The sequence below is a fragment of the Carassius auratus genome, chromosome 38 (genome assembly GCF_003368295.1).
Source record: "Carassius auratus strain Wakin chromosome 38, ASM336829v1, whole genome shotgun sequence".
Classification (NCBI taxonomy): Eukaryota; Metazoa; Chordata; class Actinopteri; order Cypriniformes; family Cyprinidae; genus Carassius; species Carassius auratus.
Window position 1 is genome coordinate 14,727,199 of NC_039280.1, and position 22,898 is coordinate 14,750,096.

Sequence of the window (22,898 nt, forward strand, 5' to 3'; positions counted from 1 at the left end):
GGGTTCAGTGCCTTGCTCAAGGGCACTTCAGTCATGGCTATTGAGGGTGGAAGAGAGCGCTGTTCATTCAGTCCACCCACCTACAACTCCTGCTAACATCCAAGACTCGAACCGGCGACGGTGTGGCTTATGCTCAGGATATGCTACAGCTAGAGGTCTTCACAGTGCACCTGAGACCCTTTGACCCGGGACCCTTACGGGTCTATATTTTAAATGATCAGCCTGGGTCCAGGTCGGGTTCGAATCGGTTACCTGGGGTCCAAGGACTGTTTAATATTGTGTGTAATACCGTGCGATCGGAGTCATCGGACTCTGAGCACACCCGGCCGTGATCAAACACTGCTTGTGTTTTTTGTAACTTACAACTTGTAAAATTAGGAAAAGAAAAGAGTGAGCCAAAAAAAGCGATCTCTCTCTCTCTCTCTCTCTCTCTGCCTTTAAAAGCAGAGCGCGCAGACTCAGAGTTAATGCAAGTGCACGCATGGTGATAATGCTTGCAGACTTAACATACTAATATTTAATATATTTCAAATCAGCAACACAATCGGAGGTGAACTGTCACATGAATGTTTTCTATGACGCTCAAATTGTGTTAAAGCATATTTTAGGTTGATCCAGCTAGCACGCATTTGCAGTCTTGAGCGCATTTCATGTTTCTATGTCAACCAGTGAGGGACACTTCGACTGCCAAATTGCGCTTTACATTTTCTCCCATTTTTATAATAATATAAATGAACCGTTTAATCTTAAAGTTTTATTGGTTTAGATTCAGTTTCGACGCAGAGCAGAGAGCACAGAGATGTTAGCAAATAAATAACGAGTCAGAATGTACATGTGCACATTATATTTGTCATCCGTCACCGTGACATCAAGTGGACTTTTGAAGCTGAAATATTGAGTCAATAAACTTGGACTTGGAATAATGAGAATAATAACATGGATACATTTCTTGTCGGAGGATTGTAATGCATCACAGGCAGTCAGGCACAAGGAAGAGAAAGTAGGTCCAAAGAGTCACTGGTCCAAAGCACATACATGCTTTGATTCATTGTGAGTCTCAAGCAGAAACTTGAGTGATTTCCACTGGAACAAATCCTCTGTGGTGATCTGGTGGGGTTACACCCTGCTGAAGTGTGTTAACAGATTGAAATGCCAATCAGGCAGTGAATTAGATGCACTCCAGGGCATTCTGGGAGGTGAACAGAGCAAGCATATCTTTCAATGCTGTTTCATATCGAAGTCAATCATAATAATCCCATATAGTAAACACTGAATCCCACTCATCCTTGCTACCAGATTTGTTGCACTTGAGCGTGGATCTTTGCTGTGTGCCGACTGCCTTGTGACGTCATGGCAAATATGTGGTGGTGGAAGGTGATGAGCAACCCTGTCCAATCTCTGCTAATCTAGAAACAGAATCTAGAAACTTAAGCAAAGCTAGCTGCTGACTGCACTGATAAGCAATTAAGTGTGTAAATGTGACACTGGCGACAACAGCATATCCTATGTGAATCTGAGACCAAGACCCTCAATCATGCACCACAGGGCAAAGGCTATGCTATATAGATCACAGCAGAATCTGGTTTCAGAAACACATTCCACAATCTTGTATCTAGACACGTTTTGAACCTAGCATTTGTAATACTATTTTAAAACTTTTTGAAGAATGCAGTGCTCTCAAATCTATTTAACACCAGGGGCGTAGCAAGCTTTTCAAAAGTGTGGGGGATGGATGTGATTTGTTTATAAACAATAAAAATGATGAATACATTGACAGAGGGCTACAAAATGCAGGGCTTAAAGTTCTCGGCACTGTGCCGGATTTCCGGCTTGCAGCATTTGGCTGGGGAAAAAAATAATCCTACATTAAAAAAAAAAAAAAAACTCAGAGAAGGGGAGAAAAAAAACCCCACACAAAGCTTTTTCTTTGATGGTATAAATAATGTAACAATTTACTGTTTTTAAACATTAAAATAATATACTATTTTCTTTCATAGTTCTTCAACAGGTATGCAAACAATAGCTGCTGAACAATCTCCCAAAAATAGCAATTAGCATTATATATAATACCGAAAACACTCGACATGTCAACAAAACGATAACAGAACATCTTCCCAAACACATATCAAGCTTATTTAAAAACTTTGAAAGCATAAACTCTCATTCCAAGTACCTGGAAAAGGGAGACGTAAATAACCATAACCATAAGTTCCCGCCTCCTCAGCACGAGATGACCAATAACATGCCAAGAGAGGCGGGACTTAAGGCAGAACAGCCAATCATCAGCCGGTCACACTCAAACCCGGTGTCAATGTTTGAGAGGGAGGGGGGAGGAGGCAGCCGCGGCGAGCGCAGACACAGAGCGGCCAGAGAAACGGAGGAGCGACTGTAGTAAGGCGTTAGGGCAAAACTGCAAAAAAAGTGCGGGTGTCGAACCCTCTCACCGTGAAAAGTGTGGGTGTTAAAACCCCCACATCCCCCACGGGTGCGACGCCCCTGTTTAACACATCAGACTGAGCATACAAACTGATCTTGCAAAGTTAAAACTAGGGCTGGTAAGCGATTAAAATTTTGAATCTAATCAATTACAAGATGTTGTGATTAATTAATGTAATTAATTGCACATCAAATTTGAAGAAATTACTCTGAAAAGATGATTTTCAGCATCAGTAGGTTCAGCAAGAATTTTTTTTTTTTTTTTATAAAATGTACTTACTACTTATATTCTTTTGGACCATGTGAGTAAATGATGACAGAATTGTCATTTTTGGTTGGGTGAATTATAACTTCAATAATTTTATTTTCTTAATTTTATTATTATTACTATGAAAATATGAAATAATTTCTTTAATGAAATGATACATTTCCAGCTGTTATAATAAATGATCCATTGGGTATTTTGGAGCTGAATCTTCACAGACACATTTTGTGGACACCCAAGACAAATATAAAATCTTGTAAAAAGGGGCATAATAGGTGCTCTTTAAGGGGTTCTGTAACATTTTAAAACCATGGTGTGTTGAAAAAGTTGCTGAAAATCGGTATTGGACTTGGTATGAATAAGCTTTGTAGGTGCTACGTAAAAAAATAGAACACAACATAAAAGCAGAAAATATTACCAGAAAGGGTCTGACTGAGAAATGTCGTCATGAACTATATTTCTTTATGCATTCAATGCAGGAACTTGAGCCTGATATCTTACTTCTAAAAGTCTGAAAAGAACTGAAATCTCCCACCCACTGCCTCTGACTCAACCTGCCTTAATCTAGCAAAGACTGCCATTGAAAAGAGACACCTATGTGTGTGTGGTACATTCACACTGACAGATGATATATAATCTCTTCATAGAACGCAAATTAGTTCGTTTTTGCTTGTCCACTTTCGTAAAGAGAGCTGGAAGCACAAGCTATGAGCAGCTCAGACGAAATCAGCAGACATTTTAAGCACTTTCTGTGCACAGAATTGATTTAAACATGGGAAAATGTGTTAAATGGACCAGCGTGCAGCTTACATTATTAGGCAAATAGATAAAAAGCTGAATAATAAACATAAATGTGTAGAAATTTGTCAATGTCCAGCGTTCCAAATTCTACATGGGATTCTGCAGACGCAGATTCCGTATGGACCTAGCTATGACTCCAACAGCCTGAAGAAAAAAGCACACTCATTATAATGCCAAACAATCTGTATCTGAAAACTTAACACCAATATGCACTCAGGTTTGGAAGCAGGCTGAAATTTGAGGTTCACTCACTACAAATAGTAACATGAAAGATGAGCGAGCATGGTCCGAGACTTCACCTGAGACTGTTTAAATATGAGAGGCTGACATCTTAATCAAATTCATTAAGGATAAAACAACACAGTGTGCTAGAGACTGAAGACTGAGGGCAATTTTCCAGTCCTAGATGCCTGGCTATGGCCTTCCTGACAACTTTCTGTCTCTATGGATTGATGTGTTCAGTCTATGAGTCAGCCACATCTATCTATGCTCTGATGCCCTCACACACACAGTAAATACACTCACACAACAATGCACAACTGCACTACATCCCACGTCCCCTGTCAATCAGAAGTGAAATTACATCACTGCGTGGCACATCACAATACTCTAGTTGAACACGTGGACCATAAATCTCATAATGTTTAAATCAAAATGTCATAACTGCATCTTCTGTTGAAAATGACTCTGGTGACGTACAGTATAGAGCAGTGTTTCTCAGCTGGTGGCTATCGAGACCGTTCTGAGTGGCTCGCGGAGTGTATGGCCAAAGAAACGACATCAACAACAAAAAACATTTACAGTTTAAGCAGTTTAAGTAAACTGAAGCACAGAAACTACGAGCATGCATTGCATGCCTAGAGAAATGCCATCCAAAATGACCATTTCTTGAGGCTTGAAATTAAATTAATTACTGTTAATAATTAAAATGGCCTTTTAACCATCAAAAATCATGTGTGCATCAATGCAATGCCTACAGGATATGTGCGCAGTCACTGTATCTTAATGGGTAAATTGGACAGAACCCATTAAGTCTAGGGCTAAATTTAATAGACAGTACCAACAGCCATGTAATAATGGGCCCTGGATATCTTGGCCAAGCATAAATAACACTTTAAATATGAAAAATCATTATTTCTGACATTAGCCAAGAGTCTCAGAGGCTTGTTTTAATTATCTAATAGCCAAGGCTTTTTTTCACATGGCAAACCTGAAACACTGCAGTTAGCTAAGTGGTCTTGATTAACCACAGAATAAACAATAAAGGGCACGCTGTCTGTTTGACTTAACAGTCTCTTGAAACAGTTGGGTTATAAAAGTCAATTTGGCCACGGACTCTAAGATAATAGACATTTTAAACAGGAGGATGAACTTTTGCACAAATAGAATTCTGAAAGATAGATACTTTTTGATATTTACCATCTCTTTGATATGAGAAAGCAAAGCACCAAAGCTCCTATTTTGGGAGTAAACACTATTGATTGATTCTCAAAACATCAGGATATGAAGAAGGGGTTGAATGTCAGACAGACCAGTATGCTGTCTCCTAGTTGACATCAGCATGTGTGTGTGTGTGTGGCTGGGTGGCCCAGAGATGTGTGTCTTATCTTCTGACCTTTCAAAGGATCAAATGGAAATGATGCTAATCTATTCCAGTATGGCTGCCAGAGGCTTCGGCTCCGTTCAGAAGGGATGGGAGAGAAGGGTGTCTAATGAATCGAGGAATAAATGGTGGAGTATAAGTCACAGCTTCATAATTACGAAAGCTCATAATGAGAGTGGCATGGACATCATTAATATGTACAAATTGAGAAAAAAAGCAATGCTAAAGTTAGCCAACAGAAACTAAGGGAGACCATATCTCTCCCTACATATACAAGCACATATGATATGTGACTATATAAAGTGATGGATGGGTGGACTGATAGATGGATAATGACTGACAGTGTTATATCATATATATGAGGCAGTCACATGAAGTTGTTTGTGAGCCTTTATTTCTTCCTCTAACATGAACTGCTTTGAACTGACACTGCACTCCAGAGTCTCAAACCGTTCAAAAATCCCATCCTGTCTGCTTTCATCCTGCAGTAATCCACAGCGGACGTGTTGCAACTCCAGTGTCCACGGATATATTACATGGCATCATGCTCTCATGAACTAAAAGTAGTTAGCATTTCCTGTGCTAGAGTGGCTTGTGTATTATTATAGTATATATTACATCATAACATATCATAGCTTTTTGAATGGTATAATGTCAAAATATAGCATACACCTAGTGCTACTGCAGCACCCAAACCTCAAAATTCTTCCAGAGTAGATTCTGCAACTGGCATAAAGTAAATACACTACTAAACAGTATATTATAGTATACAAGGTAATATTTACTGGTCATTTATTTTCTCAAGTCAGTAATTACACGCTTGGGGAGTTCAACTTTATCATGAATTGTGCATGTACAGAAGGCTGGGTGCACTTTAACATTTACATAATTTGGAATAATTTTGCCTGCTAGTTTAGCATAAAAACACAATGTGATAAAATCAGAAAAGCACAAAGGAGAATAAAGAACTTCTTTAATTACATACATAATGTAAAAAGCTGTAAATAAAACAGATTGTTGGAATAAGTTTCACAAGACATTGTACAAGTCATTCTACTTAAAATTCCCATGTTTAATTCAATGCGTTGCTTGTTTCTTTATAATTGTTTGTGAAATTTACTAGCAAGTTCTGAGTGAAAACTCTTTCAAAGTAAATCTTACACCAAATCTTAGGTCCTATTTTTATTGCAGCTATTATTATTTTTAGTTTTTGATAAAACTTGCTCTGGTTTAATATGCTACATGGAAGTGCATATATTACAACTTTACATTTGTATAATAATGATAATCAAATAATAAAAACGATTATTCTTAATAATAATAATTAATTATATACAATATGAAATAATAAAATGAGCATTCAATACTATTATTGTTATTATTACTATTGTTATTATTTTATAATAGCTGAATGTTAAAATGTGATTGTTAATACAGTACAACATGAGTGGTATTGTGAGTATAGCAAATTAAAGACAATCTTGGTTCAGACCATGGCCATATTATAGGATGTCATTTGTGAGTCCAGAAATGATGCTGGACTGTTTGAGAAGCTCCAAACCCAGAGCGACTGCAGCACAGGTCTGTTACTGACCACACCCTGTGTCTTCTGTTTCCATACACAAACAGCAATTCATCACAGAGAACAGGTCCGGGATCAATGCAGGAATCAGGATTGAATTTCTATCGATTGTTTTGACGAATGATGGCGATACAAATGAATACGAAGAGTTTCTCACATCACGGTGGAAGCAGAACACTTTTGCAGCAGCAGCAGCAGCAAAGCCTGGAGAGGTTATTTCATCCAATGTCACTCTTAACATATTTACTGAATCAGTGAATTGTGGCAAACATTGAGAACAGAGGATGGGTTTTATTTTTCGAGCACTGAATCTCCTGACTGGGGAAAGCAGAATGCTTTGTGTTTGCTCGCTGTGAGTGGTGTTATGCACAAGGCGTGACTGTGCTCTCGGGAGGGGTGCTATTTCTGCGGTGGGTGTTAGGAGCTCCATTCCTCTCATCCCTTCATCTCAAACGAGATTTTTCCTCCAGCCTGCAAATTAGTTCTGCTGGAGAAACAAACGAGTATTGAATTATGCTAACCTGATCCCGGCTGAGTGCTGTCTTTGAAAACAAAGTGAAATGTTTTTCCAATCCTGGCCTTGGATAACATAGCTCTCCATTTTATAAACAATTTAAAAAAAGACGAAATTAGAATGCAGTCTCATTCTGTTTAAATTGCTACAAGGCAGCAAAAGAAAGAGAGACAAGTATAAAGTAAGTTTGGGTTTCAAGCTTTGACTGAGTAAATAAAATGTCACAGAACTGCACTCCGATAAGTGTTTTTTTGTTGTTGTTTTTTTGCTTAGATGTAACCTTTACTTAGATGTAAGATTCAGCATTCAAATAATGAAAAACAAACGTTGGAAATAAACAAACTGATAAACCTTAAGCTGCCTTTCCATCTCAGACATACTTATATGTTTGGCAAATTTTACCATGGTAAAATGAATGAATATGCATAAACAAATATTCCACACATAACAATATGTCTAAAAGAAAAGTATAGTACGTTGAAACTCAAATCGGATACAAAAAAATCCACATAAATGGTGCATTTGAAATAAAGCTTTGTATTTAAATTTCAAACTTGAATCTAAAATTTATTTTACTATTTTGGTTTACACAAACTTAGCACACTTAGCACAAGAATAAATATCAAGGGTTATGCATTTAATATAACCCCTCAATATGTGAGGTCTATCAGCAATTGCTGCAATGCAAACACTGTAAATTATGGTCTATTATATTAAAGAATAATGGGGACATAATATGTGGCTTTGTCTTAATCAGTATGAAAAATGCAACCGAACTACAAAAATATAATATAAATGTGATTTATGTGGCAGATAATTACTGTGCAAATTCTCAATGTCACGCTTCACATGGGATTGATGGATTTGTCATTATTTTTGTTGTTTTGACTCATTTCTTCCTTCAATTACAGCCGTTCCCCCATTGATAAGTTTACTGGCAGCAAAAGATTAACTGCAAATTAGAAATGCCCTCCATGGGAACTCATAATTATTAATTCAGACGCACTCCATCTCTGTCAGTCTCCTGCTACGGAGCCATATGGGTGTGCATGCAGAATCTGAAAAGACACTCAAAGTCCAGCAATAGAGGCAGTGGCTTTGGTCAAGACCAAGTTTGGTAAGTCTGCTGGGTATATATGTGAAGGGGTCGGAGGACAGGAGGTCATTAGAGGGCTGATGGCTGACACAGCACATTCTGATTCTCTCTGCTTTCACACACGTTTATAACCTCTCCTGCACAGGTGCTCACATTCCCAGACCTGTTCCTAGTGGGGGGCTGGAGGCATGAACAAAACACAAGCACCATGGCCTATCAGAACCTGTTAGAACATTTTGAACAGACTCTCAGATAGGGGTGTGCGATGTGACATTATTTGATCATGGACAATAAAAAGGTCTCCACGATCTGCTTTTAAAGAAATATCGTAGTATCACAAAGAGAAAAATCACTCACTGCTCTTGACTGAAGAAATGTTATACAGTTACTTTAGGAATCAGTTTATATAGTGTTTTATTTTTTATCACTGTTCATTCAATCTCTTGAATGCTCCTGCTAAATACACCTATTGTACCTGTTTTATTTGTATATTATGTGTAGTTGTAATGTGTATATTTAGCAGTGGTGTAGCCCACCACTGCTGTCAGATGGTAATGGAACTGAGGGATGGGCTTTTAGGTCTACTCAAATGCTTGACAAATAAATCAGCCAAGAAATACTCTAGGTCTAGAAGCCGGGGTTTCATATTAGCTAATGTTTCAGTGTTGGTCAATGTAATAACGGAAGTATTTGTACAGTTAATGCACAATTAATAATGTTACAAAATATCAAATATCAAAACAAGTGTATCTACAAATAGGTGACGCATAAGAGACGAGTGAATTTCTTATTTGAATCATTTTTGCAAGGTGATTTTTAATGAATGTTTGAACCCAGTTCCCATCCAGTTCACTAATGAGTAAACTTTGTTGAGTGTTTTTGTCATCTAATGCAAAGACATATATGTAGTGTTAAGATATATTTCAAATATTTAATGCAAAGTCATCCATAAGCATGCCTGGATTTAATTCAATAGTGTTCAGTTTCAAAGAGTGTTGTGTCTTTTGAAGATGTACTACCCTTCAAAAGTTTTGGGTCAGTATTTTTTATTTTTATTCATTCATTCAATTATTATTATTATTGTTTTTATTTAGTTTTTTAATCATACTTTTGGGCAGTATGGATGCATTAAATTGATCAAAAGAAACAGTAAAGACATTTAAAAGTCACCTCTACATCCCAGAAAGACAGCGGAGACCAGGACAACTAGAGCCCCAGATACAGATCCCCTGTAAAGACCTGGTCTCAGACGACCACCAGGACAAGACCACAGGAAACAGATGATTCTTCTGCACAACCTGACTTTGCTGCAGCCTGGAATTGAACTACTGGTTTTGTCTGGTCAGAGGAGAACTGGTCCCCAACTGAGCCTGGCTTCTCCCAAGGTTTTTTTCTCCATTCTGTCACTGATGGAGTTTCGGTTCCTTGCCACTGGCACTGTTTTGTTCAAAGCGCTATATAAATAAAGGTGACTTGACCAAAAAAAGTACCACATTTTCCATTCACAAAAAAAACCTTAAGCAGGATAAAATGCATTTTTCCCCTGGTAATAATAATAATAATAATAATAATAATAATAATAATGTTTCTTGAGCACCAAATCAGCATATTACTCCAAGACTGGAGCAATGATGCAAAAAAATATAATCTTTTCTATGACAGAAATGAATTCTTTTTTAAAACAGTTAAAAAACAATTATTTTAAAATGTAAAGTTTTTATCCAACCTCTAAATCACCTAACATTTGCCCTTCATTGTGCTTCCATGCCAAGAAGCAGCTAGGGATTCTGGTCACGCTTCCTGTGGGTGGAGACTCATTTAATTTCCTCCGAGGCTAACATTCTCATCTCATTGTGAGCCCTGTGGTGTCAGAAGGAACAGGAACCTTTCAGAGCATGCTAGCCCCGACATAATCCTGCCTCCCAGAACGACCAATAAAGCTGTCTGAATGAAAAGAGAGCCACCTAAACCAGTAAGAAAAGGCATGAAACGACTCATTAGGGAGCTGTTGCTAAGCTTCAATTAACGAAATCCCATCTACTGCCATTAAAAGACAGAAAGCTGAACTGGTCTCCAATCAGCAGCTGCCGAGTCTTTGTTATTCCGGTCCCTGCCGCCCCCACACACACACATAGAGAAAGAGAGAGAGAGAGAGAGAGATAAATCACATTTACAAACCAAGCCTGCCGCTAAGTAATCCGTTATGACCAAACCAAATTCTTGTTTAGGTGTCTGATGATGTTTTCGTGCTATGGATGAGATGAGTTAGATATATGACACGCTGCATCAGCCATCTGGGAGCCCGGCGTATGGCTGCACCCCACGACGGAAGAAGAAAATAGACAAATACAAAAGAGTAGCTGCTTTTTGAGCATATGGGGACATTTGTCTAGAATACTAATCCTGCCAGCAGCACAGAGGTTATTATTAAGTGTTGCTGACTGATGCAGCGCCCATATATTGACCAATGATGCATGGTCTACAGCTATTATGAGGGGGAAGTGTTGTTGAAACTATAGCACGCAGAGGATTCGTCTGGTGTCCATCATTTACATAAGACGTGTCCAAGATGGAAGAGCGACACTCATTTAGCACACTATAATTCAGCGCTGCCTGAGGAGACACGACTAAACTGCAGTAGGTGGATTGTGATAGATCTCGTAATTAAATGATTCCCTTCGGGAAACACCTGACATCTTAGCGCCCTCAAAGTCATCAGACAAGCCTAATGAACATTATGAGGCTTCATTTTCACAATGTCACCCCACACAGTACATTACCCTCCTGCCAGACAGGTGCTTGTCACCCTCATCTTTCTTGTTATTTACCCCGTGACCAGAGCGCTCAAAAGAAAATTCTCTTATTTTCGCCGAGGATCTAAACAGCTTGCCAGTTCTGCACATCAGAATAACAGAGAGCCAAGGTAAACTGCTGTTGCCATGGCTACCAGCCCGGCTCGGCGTCCACGGATTCTCATTGCGATTTTAAGCTGCAAAAAGAACTTCGATAGAGGGCATAAATCCATACATCCACCCACGCAGACACACACACACACACGTTATACATACACTCACAGAGCTCATAGTACATATGGGCTCTGAAGCACCGCTGCACAAAAACACAGACACCCACACATACTCACTCACTACACTCACAATGCATATGCACTATGCACAACACGATGTCATCAGTCAAAAATGCTCACTAGAATGTGTGAATGTTAATACACTAGTAAACGGTATACGGTAACTATTTATGCTTATTGGTTATTGTATTGTAATTCAAATCCTTCAACAGCTCTCTATCAACAGTGTGGAGAACATGCAATGCTTATTTGTCACTAACTCTTACTGTGTTTTACTATTGCTTTTAAAATTTTGAATCTAATTGGCTACAATGACCATTTGGTTCAAAAAGATGGTTCAACTCAAGCAAAAGAGAAAGAGAGAAAGCCAGGGAGCGAGAGTGAGGCTGATGAAAGCATTGCTCATTTGCAGAAATTGATGGCATTCTCATGAGATTTGTGCAGCTCTGGTGTAACGAAGGCTTCGCTTCTTGATAAATATTCTCATTATAAGAAAGAAGCTAAGTGAAGCTGTCTTTCACCTGTGTTTGAAACAGAGGAAACACTTGGCTATGAAATGTTTGAACTTAAACAAATATATGCAGGTGTATCCATAGATAATCAACAGGGATGTGAATTTATCAATTCTGGTTGTAATTTGATTCTCTTTTTTTACGAATTTTATTTTAAGTAAACAAAATAAATAGTATTTCTTTAAAGACATGTTGTTATAATTGCCCTGTCTTAAAGCACATAATATTTAGAATTTTAAAACATGTTCATGAATCGTTTTGACTTTTTTAACACCAATTTATAAGTCATTTCTACATTAATCAGAATACACTGGGCGCACAATATGTCAGACACATTGTCTTCATGCCTCATCACTTTCAATTCAGACAGAATTTAGCAAATGTAACTAAATAAAAATCTTTTGTCCTGACACTGTAGATTCAGTGGAAGAAAACATAAGTTAAATAACCATTTATAGACCAAAAGTCATACAAATGATTTAGATACAACAAGAAAGAAAAAAGAAAAAAGAACTGATACTCAGAGCCCCATAGTCTGTAGTCAGGGTAGCACCATACTTTTTACAGGAATGAACCTGAGGCTGTAAGTAATAGAAGTACAGTGCTTTCAATGAATTGCACTGATGTTAAACAACACACCGACTGTCCAGCTGATGAAACTCATTTCTGAAAAAATACAAATTATAATTCAGAAGACAAAAGCTTTGTGAAAATGATGTAATCTATGAACTTTATATAGTGTGCACCAGTGCAAGGACTGCAAGTTTATCTCTTACAGCCTTGTTTTCATTTGTGTTAAATTCAATATGGTGTCTAACCTGAAACTAAAAAAGAGATCATGAGATTAAAAGATTGTTGTCATGTAAAGACATGAATTAAGTGTTCAGTGGAGGCAGAGAGAGTCTTGGCCCATGAAAGATTGTGAGTTGATTTACGGGTGTGAAGCAGCGCTCCAGCTGGACCTTCATTCGCTGGTATAATACTTACGATGCAGTCACAGCCCTGACACAAAACTCCCACTCACACTATTACAATATGCTCCTGCTCAACAGAACTCCACTGATAGAGCGTTCTCTTAAAGGAAGGGTCAGGAGAAGGCCTCAGGAGGAGGACTAACAGCACACCTTCACATGCACATCACTCCAAACACTTCATAACTCACAATTCAGACTGAATAAACTTTCAGTGCACTCTTGTCATTAAGTCTCTTCCCAAACTCACACTGTGGTACAACCAGCTGGTATGTGAAAGCCTGCAATAAGCACAGCTCTATCTGTATATAAGGACATTAGGGCACAGAGAGCTCAGATCCAAGGTAATGCTGCTCGTATGACTGACAGGTACGCACTGTATGCACTGCTATAGTGTCTCTGTGCATCAGTCTAGAGGTGAATTCCAGCCAGACTATCACTTTCCATCTGCACCGCAAAGAAATATGATCCACTGGTACATCCAACCCATTAAGTTGTTTGCACAGAACTCAATAGCTTAGGTTGAGCCATGGGAATAACATTCATTTATATCTGTGTGATCCAAATAAAAGATCCACTTAATTTGTATTTCATTGTATTTACTTTGAGCAAACACACCACAGTATTTGGCTCTACCTGCTGGAATGCAACTGAACTGAATATTATAACAGGTCAGTAAAGCAATGAACACTATCTTTGTCCAGATTACTGAAATAATCAATACATGTTCCAACACCAATGTCACTCATGCTGTAGCTATACTGAATACTTTGAGAATTTAGAGATGTTCACACTGACAGTGATTTGCAATGACGAATCAACACGATTCAATTGCAACAGATCACAAATCTCACAGTTCACATTGTGGTTTTTGATATGTGGTGAAAATATGAAAAAATAAATTAAATTGAAAGGAAAGTACTTATCTGATACCACAGCAAATACTTCAAGATTAACTAATAAAGTTTAAACATGATTTAAGAGACAAGAGAACAGCCAGCAAAAATAAGAACAAATCCACAAATTACAACCATAGATAAATAGAACAGAATATGTTATAAATAAAGCAAGGATGGTAGTACAGAAATGTAATAATTAGGGAAAATGACACTGCATAGTGTTCACTGTATAAATTAAATATATATTTTTATCAAAGCTGTTTTGTTGTTTGATGATCATTAAAGGGATAGTTCTCCCAAAATTTTTAATTTGATGTTTATCTGCTTACCCCCAGAGCATCCAAGATGTAGGTAAAAAAATATTTTTTTTAACCCAAACCGCTGCAGTCTGTTAGTCACATAATGTAATTGGATGGGAATCACGGCATTGAAAGTACAAAAACGAAACCAAATTAAATCCTGAAGGTCTAGAATTCATGGCAGCGTTCATTGGCCAAGGCCGCCTATAAAGCAATTTGATTGACGTGAAAAAAACAATCACAGTTTATTTTTGTTCATCATCACGTTGAGGCATGGAAAGTCACCACAATAACAGACCAGTGTGTAAAACTCTTGGACATATTATAAAGATTGTATGCCGCAAACTTAAAATATTTCACATACTTTTGAAAATCCATTGTTAAGCTGATCATAAGCGCTCGTCATCACAGATATAAACACGGCGGTTTTCTTCTTTCTTGAAGGGGTTTGGAATCACTGTATCTCTGTTTCCAGGTGGAACGTTAAAGAACGCAACAAACACGTCTTGTGGAACTACTGTAGATTTCAACCAATCCGATGACAACTTCGATACTCCTGAAGTGTTTCCACTTTTGTGTCCCATATGCATCTGACATTTAGCCAATGCCCTGTGGGCATGTTGTCTGGGACTGAGATTAGTCGGTGCCTGAAGCGTTGTCATCTTTCTTTATGGTGGATTGAAGACTTATAAGTGCATTACCGCCACCTATCTCTCAAATGGACCGTTGACCCTCCTAACTTAGATTATAGATCAATTGTCAATGGACCATTTGAAAGATAGGTGGTGGTAATGCATTTATAAGTATGCGATCCGCCGTAAACCAAGAAGACGACGCATCGAGCTCCGGCTGTTGAGAAAGCGCTCAGGACAGTTCGGAAAGTGCAATGAAAATCAGAGGTATATATAAAAAATAAAAAAAACGATAGAAATACTGTTCAGTTTCTTGCACAGACTGAATGTTTTGTGTCTTCATCAATGTATCATCATGTGCCGCAGAGTTTAATTTGGTTTTGTTTGTGTATGTTTTTTTTTTTTTTTTTTACTCTCAAAACTGTGATTCCCATCCAATTACATTATATGACTGACAGACTGCAACAGTTTGAGTCAAAAATCTTTGTTTGTGTTCTACTGAAAAAACAAAGTCACCTACATCTTGGATGCCCTGGGGGTAAGCAGATAAACATCAAATTTACATTTTTGGTTGAACTACCCCTTTAATGACAGCAGCAGGATTTATATCCCGCCCTCCCTTTAAGACCTGATGCACGGGACCGATATAATGATACATATCACATCTGATTTCTTTCTCAGATGTTTTCATTCACATGAGACATAACTGACTGCATTTACCTGAATGAATGTCGAGATGGTTATTTTGTCATAATTTTAGGTGCATGTGTCTGTTCAGAAGATTCAGAATAGGATTCAGTTCAGTATTCGCACTGAAACGGGTGTGTGTCCTTCATGTGTGTGTGACTGTGTGCATACAGAGTGGTGCGCGAATAACCAAAAGAGTTCCCTTTCATCTTTCTCTCTTGAATTGTTCAAAATTACCTTGCTTGTGTAAATACAAACAAATTACAAACTAATGACATCATCACAGTTTGCATGAACCTAAAAGGATAGCTCCTTCAAATATGAAAAATCTATTTTTTAAATTATACAATTCTATTAACCCCAAACCTCTCTTAAAATATACATAAAATATGCTGCTAACTACGGAGCCCCTAAAAGGACATGGTGGTGGAAAATAAATCATGGTGGGTAGAAAATGTTTAGAAAATGAATTGCGTTCCCTCACAAAACTTTTGAACTCTCTCGCAAAGCTGGACTTACACTACCTGTTTACTTTCCCTCTTGCAAATTAGTGGTTCATACATCTTGTACGTTCACAATGGTGTGGTTCATAGTGTTTTATTTTAAATGGTACTGGGAAATAGTTTGCGCAATATCGTCCCAGTAGTACTGTACATTTAGTTCTGGAACTAAAGCATTGTGAAAGGCTTTATACAATGTATAGCCTATTGAAATTTCTCTAAACTGACAGTACCTTAATTGTGAACACTCCATGAAAAACCTATTTAGGGGGTGCTCCGAATTAATTGCATATTTTACTATGGAGAAAAAAATATATATAATAAAAATCTCTGGCCACATCAGGCTGTTACTGACCAGCCACTGTGGTTAATGAAGTTAATTTCATAGTCTGCTAATACAGTTACACACTAGTCGAGTAAGAACGTCTAATGGTGACCGCAGCACTGCAACCTTCCGTCAGTGATTTAATTGCTGTCAGTATGAACAGCCAATTACAGATCGGTCATGCATGAAAAGAGAAACACTACACTGGACTGGTCTACTGAGAGCCCTGCTTCCCAATCTGGTCATGTACCACAGCCACCCCACCTGAAAGATGAGATGCAGAACTGAAGAAAACTCACAATACATGAAGGACATGCTACTGGCGTATAAGGGTTAAAGCTTTCAAAAATGCAGACCCACCAGAGTATAAAACAACAAAGCAAAACAATTTCATCCATAATTTGCTGAAGGTCATAAAATTAGGGCTGCTCTCATTTGCATAACGTTCCCAAAGTAAATGATCTTCACTATGTGGTAAATTGACTCAATTGTTCATTGTTAATTGACCTGTCCGTGCCTAGCAATGTGGGAGCACTAACAGCTGCGATGACGAGCGCCACCCACACGAGTCACCATTCAGTATAATGCACTCCCAAAAGCCCTTTATTTCGTGAGGCATGCTAATTAGACTGTATTTAGCAAAACACCTGTACATCATCATCTGGGTATAATCTTGACCTCTAGACTTGACAGAAACAAAAACACATCCGCAGTGTGCTAACGGTGTTGTAGCTTGTGACAAATGAATGAGAATTATATGCTCTGCTTGTGATTGTAAAGGCATGTACTGTATGTGGGCATCATGTGATGTTTCGGTGGGTGTATGTGTGTAGCCGTCTCACCAGAACTCTGCCGGTAAGGGTCTGTGCTGAGATCATGACCCCTGCCCAGTCTTTGACTGAGGTCATCCACCCCACCTCGCTGGCTGGGGCGTCATCTTTATCATTCAGGTTCTTCGGTGGGCCATCAGCCTGACTGCTCATAGGGTTATTCACCTTCTGTGCCTCCTGGAAAAAATGAAAGTACAAATACACCAAAGTAAGCAACAGGATAGATTGGGATACTCAGAAAAAAAACTGTTGTTAGAAACAGTCAATCAATCCTACAAACTATGGCTGATGTAATAAATATTCACATAGTATTTATAAGAATTCTGTTGGTTTAAAATAATGTGACCCATGCTTGCAAAATGAGTCTAATTTTGAGTTCCATGCATGAAAAAAAAATAAATAAATAAGTGAACAATTAAAAATGTGTTCATTAAGCCCTCGTCTAGTAATCCCAATGCTCCAAATAGTAATTGAACATTTAAAAGTAACTTTATTTGTACATTTTATGAGAGAATTACATTTTCTCTCCTCACTTCTTGTTCTAATTGACATCTGAAGCGCTCGCATAAAAGGAGATTCTGCCAGCAGGTGATCCTGATAAATATATACATATACACAGAATTATAGTATTTAAATATTCACGCAAACATAATCAGTTATGTATTAAGTGAATGTTTGGGGAACTGTTGGGGAAAAACAATGGAAGTGTAACATAGTACTAAATCCGTGTATTACAGTAGGTATGTCTGAATGTTAATATAACAAAAGAAAAGAGGGAATCACTCACTGTTCTTTATTGAACTGTTTTTGTATATTTAATAATCTATTTGTAATGAAGTGCTAATTTGATTAGTTATGCAGGCTTCAGAAAAGGTAAAGAAATGATCAATTCACTGAGGTTTTGGATATGTTGGAGTTCAATGTCAGAAACTGCATTCATAACACACTATTTTTTGTCTGTTTCTACAGCTCGACTCATGCTATAGTTTGACAGGCTGAGACCTACATCACGTTAAACATCAAACCTGCTGTCAGGTTTCTGACAGCTGGGAGAGGCCTAAGATGAAGCAGTGAGGAGAGGCCCAGTAAAAGAGCATCTCTCAGATTGCCTGACGCACACAGCGCAGCTGGCGGTGTGTAGGCCGAGGCAGGGACAGCTATGATTCTGGGGTTACATCCGCAGGGGCTAGGCAACACTTCACAGTCAGGTGGGTGGATGAAAATACAGCCATCATGCTCTGTGGTGCAGCCTGATGCTTTAGAAGCTGCGCTGGAGGAATCACTCATATTCAACCGCAGGTTTGGCAGAGAACTAACGCACTTGAGCTATGATGCATAAATAACAGCAGGTAATATTCTAATTTCTGCACAACACTCTTTTGAACATCTTTGTCTGCTCAGTGGGATCATGTGCTGGAACAGAATATCGGGACGATGTAAAAGGCTGTCTGTTTGGCAACAAAAACAAAGGATCTTATTCAGTTTATCCCAATGAAAATGGAAAAGAGATACAACATAGCTAGTATTAGTGTCAGTGTTAGGGATAAAATATGATGATCTGATATCAAAGGCAAATTAACTGATATTTGACTTTCTGATTTTGACATCCTGCCCTGTAGGTACAGATTTTAACATATAGGCCTATTTGCTTTACTTCTCCCACTGAGATACAGTTAACGCTTTTAGGTGAACTGACCACTGCCAAATGTATTCTTCAATAAATTATAATGCTTCATGTGCCAACAAAATTTATGAAAGAATAACCTTTTGTGAAAAATGCATTTTTTTTAAAAGCAGCTTTGTTAGCTTTTGTGGTGTCTTAGACACTACCCTTCCAAATGTTGGTGTAAAATTCATTCAGCGAGTATGCATTAAATGGATCAAAACAGTAAAGACATTTACATTGTTACGCAAAATATTTTTCAAATAAATGCTGTTCTTTACTGTTTTGAAAATTAAGAAAATTATTTAAAAAATGCTGTTCTTTTAAAGTTTATGTATATTCTATTCTAAGACTCCTGTATAAATAAATTAAATAAGTAAATACATAGGCTAAATGGTTTTGAGCAGCAAATCAATGGGGAATTGCAAGATTTACTGTTAAATATTTTTCATAGGTTTGTACTCAGGGTCTACACTCAGTTTGTGATATTCCTGTTATGCAGTAAACAGTAGGGATCCAACCAGGGCTCAACATTAATGCTTGTCCGGAACAAGTGGATTTTGTAAAGGGGAAATTAATTTTTGTAAAGTTAAAGAATTTTACCGACCGAGTAAGAAACCTAATTCAAATTTTAATAACAAACAATAACTACGGCAGCACCCAAATTAGTCGAAAATGATTATGATTTTATCACTTTCAATATAAACAGTGACTAATAACAGATAATGTGTTGACAATAAGGTGGCGTCAGTTGAGGCTCGTTCAGCCTGTCTGACTCGAGGAGAAATCAAAACTATAAGAGCAACAAAATTATAATCATTTTATATCATATATAATATATGCAAAATCACACGACCAAGATGGATGTTTTCCTGAGTTTCAGCACAATCTGATATTGATTTTATACAACTTTAGTTCAATAAACAAGTAATATTAACTGATTTACATTTTAGATACATATTATTGATAATTTTGGCTCCATTTTGCTAACGAAAATAGTTCAAAGCCACAGCAGAACAGTCGTGCATCTCCAAGCAACACACTACTGTCTTTCGTTACTGAATGATTCAGCATTTTTGAACGATTCAATGATTCAGTGAGCCATTCTTAAAGCTAGTCACTTGCTTCATTTATTGAATGAATCATACCGGTGGTTTAATTTCATATTTAAAAGTATCATTGTATTTTTCCAACATTTCATATTTGTATGTCAAAAAAGTAAAACATTAATCTAATAACGTTATTTATGCATATTTTTGAGTAATACAGCTATCACTCTACCTGAACGAAAGAAGACAGAAAAGCTTTGAATGATGACATTCAGAAAGAACATTAAACACTACTGGAAAAACATTTATCTGTTTTTTTATTTTAAAGGACCATGGGTATTTTAATTATTAAGTACATTTATAGTTTATTGCTAATCAACATAGCCTTTATTACAGTATAGAATACATTTCTGGATCATTCTGTGATAAGAAGCCACATCAGATTTTTTTTTTTTTTGGAGCAAAATCATGTTTTAATGCTCTTTTTTTTGGACTACAGGTTTAGAAATGCTCCTCTTTACAAGACATTACAAGGGATTCTCGGCATGTGTTGCTTTTTTCAGATGACGCAGTGGCAGGTCTGCTGAAGACAGGAGTAATGATGCTAAAAACTCGGCTTTTCCATCACAGGAATAAATTACATTTTAAAAGATGTGAAAAAAGAAAACAGTTAATTAAAATATTAATATTTCACATATATCAGTGTTTTTACTGTATTATTAATCTAATGGTGAGCATAGGCAACTCATTTACACATTTTTTCAAATCTTACCAAAATAAAACTTCAACAGTATTGATAATTTTTCTTTAGCCATTTGCTGAATGCTTTGGATTTTTACACAAAGCAAAAAGTCTGTGTTCAATGTGTTCTCTCTGGCCACAGAGCATGTGAACGTGACATAATTACACCTTAAGAAGCAATATGTAGGATCATCTGACAAAGTGGCTTTTCAAACTGTTTTTAAGAGCTTACATGAGGCTTAAATGACAAGAGATGTCTAAGATTCGGTTTATAGGACTGGCCTGGCTGTGGATGTTAGCTCAGAAATAAGGACATGAACACATCCCTGGAGGAAGTATTTCACTCTGGTGTTGCCACAGAGGATGCTAAGCTGTGATGGAAAGATATATGGTTCAGATGAGCACACAATTAATGAGAGCCTCAGGAGCAGAGAAACACTTCAGTCAACAAGTGGGAAGAACAAAACACACATGCATCAGTGATATAAAACTAAACTCCAGGATAAATGAAAACCACTGAGCATTAATGATCTACTTGCTTACTGCAGGCTCACTTGTTACAGGTACTACTAGCAGAAGGTATCAAGGAAAATGGAATGGAAAGTCAATTTTGGATCCTGAGTATAGATAAGAGACTGTAACCATGAACAGAAAAAGCTGGCCGATAAAAACAGAGGGTTGAGTGTCATCCCAGGACAGACATCTGTCTTCAGGGTGTGGCATCCAGTGAGGTAGTCAAGGCCATATATCAGAGCCCAGCATGAAGGTTTTTGAAGAGACTGTCACCACAGGAGATCCAGACAAGACCATCTGGCTCCAGACGGCTCCAGAAGTTCACCACCGGACCAGGCATACTGATCAAAGGTTACAGACAGCCCATAAATTGACCTTGTTGAGAAATGCATTAATTACATTTGAAATGAACATTTTAAAGCACAGACATAGCTTCATTGAGTCGCTGTGAGATTCTGAACACATTAGCTACTCACACTAACTATTGAGATTTGGCTGATATGCTTTGCCAAAGCAATGGCACAAAACAATGCACACAAATTTTTTGGTATTAATCTTGCTGTTCAGCAGATCAGATTTCTCTGTCATTCATGGGAACTTAACCTTCGATCCACAGTCGCTGCGGGAACAGGTCAACAAAGGTGTGCTCTGCCTGTCCATCACAATCCAAAATATATCCCCATCTCCTCAAGCCTCCTCTGTCACATCGCAAACATGCTTGATCCTGTCACTTGGTGTAAATACTGTAGTCGGTGTGCTGTGCCCACAGCGTGTACACTAAGATCAGGTTTCGTTCTGATCGGATATCACCATGTGCTCAGCCTGGCCCGGAAAGTAAATCTTTGAGTGTGTTAGCAAAGCCACTCAAGATCTGAATCTATCGAGTTAATGAGAGCTATTCAGGGAAACGAAAATAAAATCATTTCCAGGCACCTGTGACAATCATTTCAAATCAAACATGAATAAATTTTAATCAACTATTCTGACTAAAAGTGGGTGATTTAAATTATTGTAATTGATTACAAATAACAAAAACAAAAACTATGATAACAGCCAATTTTTTATTTTTTTTTGACAGTGTAATCTCTTACATAAATGTAAACAAGCCATAGTTTACACCGATTTATTTTGACTCCAATTAGGCGGTTTCATTTTGGTTTGTTAGCCACTCTTGGGCAAACAGGCCACACACTCATCAAACAAACTGGCAAGAAGTACATTTATCATGTTTAAAGTTGATCACTGCATAGAACCTGCACACTAACACCTCTGAAATCACATTTCTCCAGCAGCAACTGTGACAGTGAAAGCTGTGAGCTGAGAGGTGCGGCGTTATGGGCAGAGTCTTCATGCGGGTAAAGCTATGAATTATACATAAGGTCTCAAACTGATGGCTGTCCAGATACGAGCAGACAATGTAAACAAGAAACAACTTCTACTTCATTTGAGCGCCCTATGCGAGCGAGGAAAATAGGGGCTATGGAACAGTGAGCCATGGGATACTCCAACAGCTATTTTTTCACCTGTGATGTCAAAGCCTGAGCTACATAGTGAAGTGAAGTGACATTCAGCCAAGTATGGTGACCCATACTCAGAATTTGTGCTCTGCATTTAACCCATCCGAAATGCACACACACAGAGCAGTGAACACACACACACACTGTGAGCACACACCCGGAGCAGTGGGCAGCCATTTATGCTGCGGCGCCCGGGGAGCAGTTGGGGGTTCGATGCCTTGCTCAAGGGCACCTAAGTCGTGGTATTGAAGGTGGAGAGAGAACTGTTCATGCACTACCCCCACCCCCGATTCCGTCCGGCCAGAGACTAGAACTCACAACCCTTCGATTGGGAGTCCAACCCTCTAACCATTAGGCCACGACTTCGACTTCCCTACA

The 22,898-nt window shown here is 38.0% G+C and overlaps 1 protein-coding gene across 18 annotated transcripts in view; it reads right to left on the minus strand.

The window, feature by feature from the left end:
* The window catches only part of kcnma1a (potassium large conductance calcium-activated channel, subfamily M, alpha member 1a), a 200,571-nt gene that overhangs the window by 130,353 nt on the left and 47,320 nt on the right, over positions 1–22,898 (minus strand). For all 18 annotated transcript variants that reach the window (XM_026224319.1, XM_026224322.1, XM_026224320.1 and 15 more), the window contains exon 2: positions 17,050–17,214. In XM_026224319.1, the coding sequence (XP_026080104.1) occupies positions 17,050–17,214 (165 nt within the window). The remainder of the gene's footprint in view (positions 1–17,049; positions 17,215–22,898) is intronic.